This window comes from Echiichthys vipera, assembly GCF_963691815.1.
Source record: "Echiichthys vipera genome assembly, chromosome: 6".
NCBI classification, from domain to species: Eukaryota; Metazoa; Chordata; class Actinopteri; order Perciformes; family Trachinidae; genus Echiichthys; species Echiichthys vipera.
Window position 1 is genome coordinate 28,703,076 of NC_139831.1, and position 9,312 is coordinate 28,712,387.

At 43.5% G+C, this 9,312-nt stretch overlaps 2 protein-coding genes across 2 annotated transcripts in view; one reads left to right on the plus strand and one right to left on the minus strand.

The window, feature by feature from the left end:
• LOC310947832 (N-alpha-acetyltransferase 15, NatA auxiliary subunit-like) overlaps nt 1-5,061 on the minus strand; it is a 15,948-nt gene extending 10,887 nt beyond the window's left edge. The window contains exons 1-7 of the mRNA XM_083914793.1: nt 4,887-5,061; nt 3,694-3,778; nt 2,664-2,768; nt 2,267-2,424; nt 1,991-2,125; nt 1,321-1,474; nt 1,008-1,127 (exon numbers count right to left, since the gene is read on the minus strand). Coding sequence (XP_083770919.1) covers nt 1,008-1,127; nt 1,321-1,474; nt 1,991-2,125; nt 2,267-2,424; nt 2,664-2,768; nt 3,694-3,778; nt 4,887-4,940 — 811 coding nt within the window. The 5' untranslated portion in view covers nt 4,941-5,061. The remainder of the gene's footprint in view (nt 1-1,007; nt 1,128-1,320; nt 1,475-1,990; nt 2,126-2,266; nt 2,425-2,663; nt 2,769-3,693; nt 3,779-4,886) is intronic.
• Nucleotides 5,062-5,790: 729 nt separating this feature from the next.
• On the plus strand, nt 5,791-8,566 carry ndufc1 (NADH:ubiquinone oxidoreductase subunit C1). The gene is made up of 4 exons (XM_083915954.1): nt 5,791-5,878; nt 6,655-6,758; nt 8,204-8,275; nt 8,458-8,566. The coding sequence occupies exons 1-3, from the start codon at nt 5,833-5,835 to the stop codon at nt 8,261-8,263; spliced, it is 210 nt and encodes a 69-aa protein (XP_083772080.1). The 5' UTR covers nt 5,791-5,832; the 3' UTR covers nt 8,264-8,275; nt 8,458-8,566.
• The last annotated feature ends 746 nt before the right edge of the window (nt 8,567-9,312 follow it).

The following is a 9,312-nucleotide window of genomic DNA, read 5'->3' on the forward strand; positions in this document are numbered from 1 at the left end:
TAACTGTTAAACCGTGATATTTGCGGTTTCAACTGTGGTGGGAAATGTTGAACGTCAACAGAGTACAGAAGCACTAGCCAATCACGGCATAGTAGGGCGGGACGAGGCCGAACACTTGGGAAAATCTGCAGTGACAGTGCGCTCGCTAACGTGACAACGAGGAGGAATTGATAAATAAATAAATTGGAGGCAAAGATGTTAGAAGCATTGTAGTCAGTTCATCACAAATCTACTCTGGTGCACACTTATGCTTTTATGTCGGTGAGCAGATGTTACACGGAATTCAGGTTCAATAAAACTCTGATTAATCCAATATAGGAGGGAACCTTATGGCTGATGCGTGTTCTGGTTTTTGCACATGTACGAGCACGGGCGTGCGCACGTGTACGAGCACAAGGCCTACAGCGGTAGCGGTATGTGCGCCTGTTCGGACATAGAAAATAGAAGGAGGGACCATGCGCGGACATTTAACAACAACAACAATGGCGGTGAAAGGCTCACGTTGGTGTGATGCGGAGGTGGAGTGTTTACTGCAGATTTGGTCGGATGAAAAGATTCAAAAACAGTCGACAAGACGCACAAAAACTCCAAGGTCTATGGAAAGATTTGGAAACAAAGCCACACACACGCGATCAATGCCTGTGACGTGTTACGGCGTGATGACGTATGGACAGCAAGAAGCATTTGCGCGAGGCCCATGCAGTGTGAGTACAAACGGGGCTGGGGCGCGGGGGGAGAAGGAGGGGGGACAAGTACCCTAAAGCCTGGGGCGCAGTGCGGAAGGACAGTGTGAGTGCGCCCTAAGCATCCCTAATAAATAAGGCGGGATCTTTTGACGAGACACACTTTGAAATACATTTTATGCAGTTTTTGTTCATTTGGAGGGGATCTCTTAAATGACACACCAAACTGGTGACTCAGAGAGGATTGAACAGCTACTGTTATGAACACATCAATCCATGATACAGTGTGGACCACACAGGTGTGGGCATGAGGAGAGTGTTCACCTGGCTTGAAGGCCTTTTCCAGGCCCTGGTAGTAGGCCCAGTTCTCAGGGTTCCTCTCCTGGAGTCTCCTGTAGACCTCAGAAGCCTCTTCTGGTCTCTCCAGGTCCAGTAGTAGCTCTCCTACACACACAAACATCCAATATTAACTATGCACAATATTTGTGTTATGTAAGTGTGTTATTGTATAAGTTTCAGTCTAAAGTGGCACTGAAATATGAAGAGAGAACTGACCGAACCCGTCCTGTCCCTCTGCCTAAACACACATGCACACACAGTGAAGAGTGCCTTTGTGTGAACGATAGCATCAACACACCTCTCGTCTCCTCCACAGCCAGTTTGTCACAGATCTGTTTCTCGTAGTTGTTGAGGTGATCGAGGGCCTCCTTGTGCAGGCCGGCCTCCCTCAGGACCTGGTTCTGATACAGCAGCAGTTCACTGTACTCGTAGTCCACCTTGTCTGGAGACGTCTGGAACAACACACACACACACACATATAGAAGAGATGGGTATAAAAACGTGCACTGACTTAAACTAAGGAAGAGTAGAGGAGCTATGAGTGACACACATGCTACCAAACGTCGGTATGTGCTGTGGATGAAATAACCGCAGTAGCACTCGTATGATGCTTGTTAAAGGGCCAGTATTCAACCAGCTTTGTGGCAGTACATTCCTGCCGCTCCGTACGACCAGAGCAAATACTTCACTGATAAACTAGGGATTTGAGGAACATGACATCGTGATCACAGAAAGTCTCTCTTTCTCTACAATAATATCTAATAAAAAAAGAATATTGTAAAGGTAATGGGGAAAAAGTGGGCTATGATTCCCCACACGGTTCTCACTCCAATACGTGCAATAATGACGAGCCCCACCTCCCCCCGTAGTGTAAGTGTGAACAGGGCTTTGTTCTTGTTGGTGTGTTACTCCTGTTTGCCTTTAGATATGCTTCATATGTTTGTAAAGAGTGTGTAGCTTGGGTCTACCTGTTGTGTTTTGCGGAACTCCTCGACAATCTTAGCAGCCATCTCAAAGTCCTCCAACAGGTGATATGCTACAGCGTATCCGATCCATGAGGCCCGCTGGGCTGGACGGAGCTGCAGCAGCTGGTACCGAGTCTCCTGGAGAAGGAGAAAACCAAAACTGTTTGCAATAATATTAATGTTTGATGAGTATCCTTTCCACCATTGACTCGTACTGGCCTGTCAACCTCTCCAATGTCCATCTTCACCACCTGACTTTTTACACACATCTCCCCTCACCCTGTATCCCTCCAGGTCTCTCATCTGGATCTGCAGCAGGGAGAGGTCTCGCAGGATCTGCAGGTTGTCCTTGTCCCACTTAAGAGCGTTGCGGTAACACTTGATGGCCTCGTCGTACTTTTTATCTGAGCGCTGCAGCAGGCCGTACACGTGCCAGCCTGGAGGGTGAGTTCAGGACGCAAACGCACACAGATGCACTATCCGGGTGTTTATGTGCTTACAAACACACATCAATAAACGTATTCATTCATCAATTATTTAATTAAAAAGAAGGGAAGAATTTTAAGACAGCCTCAACAAAGGGCCAAGCAGAAATTAAGTTAAAGGAGCACGTTCGAGGTGTTTCAGAGTGAATTCAGCAGCTCAAGCGTTGAATATGCGGCTGATGGAAGGATACAAACGTGGCTCTTGAGGTCGTTGCGTAGGCCTCGTCTCACCAGATCGTAGGCATCCTCCTTCTTGCCCAGGCAGTTGAGGGTTAAACCCTTCATGGCCAGCGTCTCTGGAGCATGAAGCAGAGGTGGGGAGGACAGGAGTGAGACAGTCACAGACAAGAGACGCCAAGCGTGACACTGACTGTTTACACCAAGTTAATTCACATCAACTGCTGGAAGGACTTGCAGAACATTGAAGCTTACTTCTCAGTATTAAACACATTTGTGTGAGGCACTATTGAGGATAAAGAATGGCATGACAGGTGCACCTAACCAAAGTTCTGCCACTGTTGTATCTCGAGAAGCACTAAAAACTACAATGGAAAACACCCTGGCAGACCTCACTAATGGATCACAGTTTATCCCAGATACATCAGTATCTCTGCATACGTCTCTGCATATGTTTGAGGTAGTTTAGAAACAAACGTTTCAAAGTGTATTCACTAGTGAGGGCTTAAAAAATGTTGCACTCAATCACAATTCTTTAAAAAGCTCATTTAAGGGATGTCAGGTACTGGCTAGAATTTTTTTTTTACTTTTTACTGGTGTTTTTACTGAGGGAACGAGAATAATAATAATAAAAATGGATCCCTGGCAAGGGCACGATGATTTCTACATGAAAAGTATGAAATAAAACATTTTCTACTGTTGATGGAGTCAAAACACTGGAAACTAATCTTGATTCACAATGGAACTGTTCAAATGTGATCAAAAAAAATACTTTGTTAAATATATATCTTTTTCCCCCATGGGCAACACCTTAAGGGGAGGGGCTTTTCCTCTCTATAGGATGATCCTGTAGACCTTTCCAGTGGTTTGTTTTTAGTCAATTTCTCATTATAGTATATTTTAAACTTTAAAACAATAGAAGCAATCTCCTCCTTAAACCCATCGCTCAAAACCAGCAGGAACAAGGTGAAAGAGGCCAGATTTTGTTTCTTAGTTCCCCATTAGTTTAGTGTGTGGGTGCAAGTCAAGCAGCTTGTGTCTTACCTCCATGTTCAGCAAACTTCGGGTTGCCTAGGATCTGTTTGCAGAACTTCAGGCCGTTTCTGTACTGCTTGTGTTCATAGCATCTCTGCAACAAAAGAAAGAGCAGACTTTACACCGGGCAGGAGAGGCCGACAGACTGCCGTCCTCCGGCTGCATTAACCCTCAGAGTGGCGGGTGCAAGGAAGCAGAGCACATTCATCAAACACTGAGTCTAGGCAGCATGAGATTGGAGCACTGGAGAATCAGCACTTGATGATGGAGGGCTGCGAGGGACGGATGTGACTCACTCAGAGACCCTCAGTAGAAATCATGCCAACTCCCATTACAATAAGCACCCAGGTCGCTAACTGGCACAAGTACACCCAGGGTTGACGTTAGTATTGTAGTGTACACTGTTGGGCTGATGCTGTAGTCAGTGACTGGATGTATTGTCTGCATGTTGACTATAGCTCATCTCATCTTCAGCCTCTTATCCGGGGTCTGGTCGCGGGGGCAGCAGCTTTAGCAGGGGACCCCAAACTTCCCTTTCCCGGGCCACATTAACCAGCTCTAACTGGGGGATCCCGAGGCGTTCCCAGGCAAGTGTGGAGATCTAATCTCTCCACCTAGTCCTGGGTCTATATGCCGAATTTAAATGTGGCACCAAAGGCTTCGGTAAACGCCTTGAGCTTTCACGTCCATGATATATTACAAAGACACAAGAAAGTTAACTGTTTAATTACCAAACGACTGAATGAAGTTTCGCTCGCGGTGTGTGCAGAACTGAGTTTACCGAGAAGTAAGGAGCGAGCGAAGTGTTTTGGCCGCAGAGCAGTTCTGTTAAACTTTATTAGAACTGCACTATAACTTGTAAGAATAAAGATCAGCTCAAATAAACATGTATACAGTGTCCAGTGTGTGTGTGTGTAGTGTGTGTCTGTCATGTGTCAGACAGCTCTGTCACTGAGACACTTGTAGTGTGTTGCAGGCCAATGCTCCGCCAGGACACCGCGCGGTGGGTGACAGACCACCGTGCCGTTTCCGTAACTGCGTTGTTACAACCTCGTTAATAACAAATACATTGAAATGACAATTAACTGAGTGTTTTGTCTAATTCACTAGAGACTCCGTAGCTACTCTTTGTGAGTGCTACACCTGACGGCACTTGGTAAACTAGCATTAGCCGTTAAGCTGCCGCCGTGTGGGGCTTTTACCAGTATTCTCTTGAAGAGAGCGTTCTCCTTCGGCGGCAGGGTGATGGTGGGCATGTCGTCGGCTTCCTATGCCTCTGTCGGCTCACACATGAATATATTCCTCCTGGAGTCGGATATCTGGGCCGTTTCAGTCTCCGCAGGCTCCTCCGTCTCTCTCTCACGTGTTGAAGAAGAAGCCGAGGCCCCCTTCAGAGCAAAATGGCCGCCGTGCTTCTCCTCCGGGTCAGGCTGCTCTCTGAGTCTGCGTGACACACACGGACGAGCCGCGCTAGCATGACCCGTTAAGTGACTAAAACAATGACATGTCACGCTGTTTTATTTAATTATACATCCCATTAATGGTATCAAAATATGGTACAACATAACACGGCCCTTCTCGCGTGCTGAGGATGTGCAGTGCTCTCCTGTGTTCACTGACTGTCTCGACGGTTTCTAACCAAACTCCATTTAAATTTCTGTACATTTAACACCGCTTTGCTTTTCGGGAAATCATTGCACTTGGAAGCGTAGAACACATTTTACCATTTATTACTAAGTATTTGGATAGGTTGTACAATGAAGCAGATATATTACTCACTAAGCAGCATTTTGGTTCACTAAAATAACATGCTTTTACGTTGGGGATATGGTATAATGTAACGTTAGCTATAAAAAACTAAAAAGGATTATTTTCCTAATGGAGTTTGGTGAACGACCAAAGAAGAAGATACATCTAATTTTGAAACGCGAATGATGTAAATGATGCTGTACAAACGCTCTAAAAGAGTGAAATACAGATATTTGTTGAGTTTACAATCAACAAATATTATTTATATTAAAAACAGCAGGTTCTCGTGAGTGTTTGATCGATTTCTCGCTGATCTTGGAATCATCCTTCCAGGAAGTGTAATCGAGCGCAGAGAGGCAGGATCAAAGACCGGATGAAGGTAGCTGTCCTGAAGCTAAAATGACTTTCAGCCGGTTATTATCTAGAGCTGCTCTCCTCAACAAAGGTAAGCTTATGACATGCTGGTAATGAATTCATGGTGGTGACTTTAAAATACCAACGTTTATCTTGGTGTGTACAACGCGAACGCCGTATTTATTTTGAAGCCTGACCTTAGCTTAGCTTAGCATTCATGTAGCCCTGCAGTCACACAGGAGCTTCTCTCCCCCTAATGTGACGCACTGCTTAACTTAGTGCTTCCCAATTAGTTCGCCCACATGTGTGCTAATATATTTATATACTATATATCATTTAGGATAATTACCCAACATTCTCTTGTGTAGAAAGGGCTATTCACGCCATAGTCTTTAAGAACATGTGCACTACAGTGCTGCCCTACTAACAACACATGAAAGAAGATCGGCAGTTGGGGGTTCGGTGCCTTGCTCAACAGCACCTCGGCAGTGACAAGGAATTGAACTGGCACCTCTCCAGCCACCAGTCCACGCTCCATTCATGGTCCACACAGGGACTCGAACCAGCGACTGAGCTACTGCCGCCCCAAAGAATGAAATAACTCTTTTTAATTAAGAAAACATACAGCACTAGTTTAAACCATTTCTGATAAATGAACATGCAGTTTTATTGGAATGGAATATGCCATTCACATGTGTTTATAAATGGTATCAAGTAATTTCTACTAGCTTTGCAAAGGTTCATTCTTCACAAACTGATCTTGATACTTCCTTTACGACTGTTTCAAGTACTGACTGTCAATCTTCAGACATTTCACACGGTTCATATTCGTTAAAAACTGTGGTACGTTGTGCTGTGTTTTTGCAGCTGGATCCAGGTCCGCATTCACAAGCTCCAAGCCTGACGTTTCTAAGCCCAACTGGTTGAGAGTAGGCCTCGCCTTTGGAACATCTGTTTTCCTTTGGGGCCTGGTAAATGACACACAGCATTTCACACATAACATCTGAATGTTTTATAATCTATAAAACGGCCATGTCAGGGTGCAAAGAGTTTATCTTTATCTCTTTTGTATTGAGATCAAATTCTGTTCATACACTGAGCAGGAAGTTACGTCATTCCAACCTATCCAGAAATGTAGAAATGTCTTCCAGCAACTTATCACGTAGCAGTCAGGTCAAGTGTGAGTACTGAGCACCCGGGGCCTCATTTATAAAGGTGGCCTACGCACAGATGAGGGCGCACGCCACTTTCTGAGCAAACTTTGATTTATAAAGAACAAACTTGACGGGAGAATGTGCGGTCCTCCGCGCGCAATGGGAGAAATGAGAAACGGCAGCAGACAGCAGAGGGATGAAACGTGAGAAACTGAGACCTGTGCGTGAAATAAATCATATTTTGCCTCTCATTAACCGTATGAGTATTTCACAAAAGCCATTCTTACATTTAATACACAAACGGCTGTCGGTGGATTCTCTCTGCAGTGCAAAAAAAACAAGATTTAGGAACGTAAATTAAGATATCTTTGGATTGAAAATAAACCCGACATAACTCAAATATGTTCTGTAAGTATTAAACAATATGATTTCCTGGTCCAAGCCGATCCGATCCTCGTATTTCTCGTATTTCTATAACGCAGCAGTGCTGTGTTCCCCGTTGTTTGAACAGATCTGAGTTTTTTAAAACGACAACGTAACTTTGATTTTCCCTCTTTCTTATGGATGGAAAATGTGTCTATGTATAAAAGAGGCGATCCCAATTGTTCACATGTTCGGCCGGTGTCTGTTTTGTTTCAACAAAGCATTTGGACCCGGAAATCGTATTTTGAAAGGGTGTTACGTCAGACGGAACAGCCGGATAGGCACTGCATGTTTCATCCTTACCTCACCTTGGGCCTCCACCATTCAGCATTTACTGTTTCAAAGTGTCTAACGTTATTCTATCCACCAGAGGGCAGCGGTGAGCAGGAAGCAATTTCAATTCCAAAACGTATTCCACCCTTTTTATTAATTTTTGATTTATATGATTTTCAGTGACGCTTGGTGGATAGGGACAAAGAACTGTTTGCTGAATTTCAAGCAGAACAATGAAATGTATCTTTAATTATTTTATTTAATAGTCTTTGTGAGGCAAAGACATATTAAAGGTCAGATTTTTCAAGTCTTATAGTCTTATAGTAGTAATAGTCTAGTCTTATAATTATAAAATATAAATTTTCGGGGGCAATAAAAAGCTCTCAGTCCTTTTTTTTTTAAATTGAATGTATTTATTTTTAATCCAAATAAACACTGAAGACAAAGACTTGTTTATTGCTGCTCTGCCAGCCAAATTCGACCAAATTGCAATTATGGGATGTAGCTGTGTCTGAAGACTAGTTGGTACATTAAAATGCCTTGTGTCATCCGTCTTCCACCCGCAGCTCTTCAAGCAGCACAGCACAGATGTCCATGAGTACAAAGTGAGGAATGGTCTGGAATAACCCTCCACTCTGGTATGTGAGCGTTTGTTTGTTTACACTAAAAGGAAATATGGACTCAACCAACGCACAGTATATCATTACCCTGTGACCTTTATGCCATTATACCGTTATTGGTATTCTGTCATCCAGTGTGAAGATTTCACATCTATAAATGGAAGAACAAACCTGATCCTGTCATTTCTCGTCCTGTGTAGGAGGTCCTCAGCTCCTCTGGATGCACCCATTTCTCCGCTTCTCGCCGTTTCCACTGTTCCTGATTCCTAACTCTGAATCCTGTGTAAAATAAAAATGTATCATGTGAAATATACACGAGTGGCGGTCATTTTGTTCACATAAAGTGAGAGTTACTGTGTTGTTGCTGTTGATCCATGTTAGGGCTAGGTTAAAAAAGATTTTCTGTTCAAAATTAACCAGACTAATTTACAAACTTCCATTCATTAAAAAAAATCAATATTTTCTGGCATCATATGAAATAAAAAGACCTCCTCCATTGGTATGTCCTTCTAGTTTGTTGGGGAGTGGGTTTAATAATGCTCTCATGTTCTGAAAATCTGTCACAGACATTTTCGAAGGGGTCCTTTGACCTGACCTCAAGAGATCTGAATGAAAATGCCTGAAAAGTGTATTAGTGTAACTACTACAAGGGTCAACTCTTAATGTAAAAATTAATATTTTGAATAATGCACCAGGTTAGAGGGCCGCTTGTACAATTTACAGCTTAGTTCTCTGAGAATTCTCATTTCATGGATCACTTCCTGTCTGTGTGTAGCCATTAAATAAGACATCACTCATCACTGGTACATTCCTGCATTTCTAAGGATAGGTAACGTTTTTGTTAGTGTTGTTTGGGCTTTTCAGTCTGAGGTAGTCAAATAGGAAAAAGCCACTGCAGTACCATTATTTTGTGCCTGTGAAAGCAAGATGTACAAATGTGTCATTTTGTCCAGGTGTTTGTCTTCTGCGACCTTCTGTGCTTTACCAGTGAAAGGGGCCTGCCAGTGAAAGTCATCATGATGTATGGAGAGTAAACAATGCCATTAAAGAGACAA

Excerpts from the sequence above, each read along its gene's own strand:
- ndufc1 (XM_083915954.1), top strand. The coding sequence starts at position 5,833 with ATGACTTTCAGCCGGTTATTATCTAGAGCTGCTCTCCTCAACAAAG. Across the intron at positions 5,879-6,654 it reads AGCTGCTCTCCTCAACAAAG|CTGGATCCAGGTCCGCATTC; the intron begins GTAAGCTTATGA and ends GTGTTTTTGCAG. Across the intron at positions 6,759-8,203 it reads CTGTTTTCCTTTGGGGCCTG|CTCTTCAAGCAGCACAGCAC; the intron begins GTAAATGACACA and ends TTCCACCCGCAG.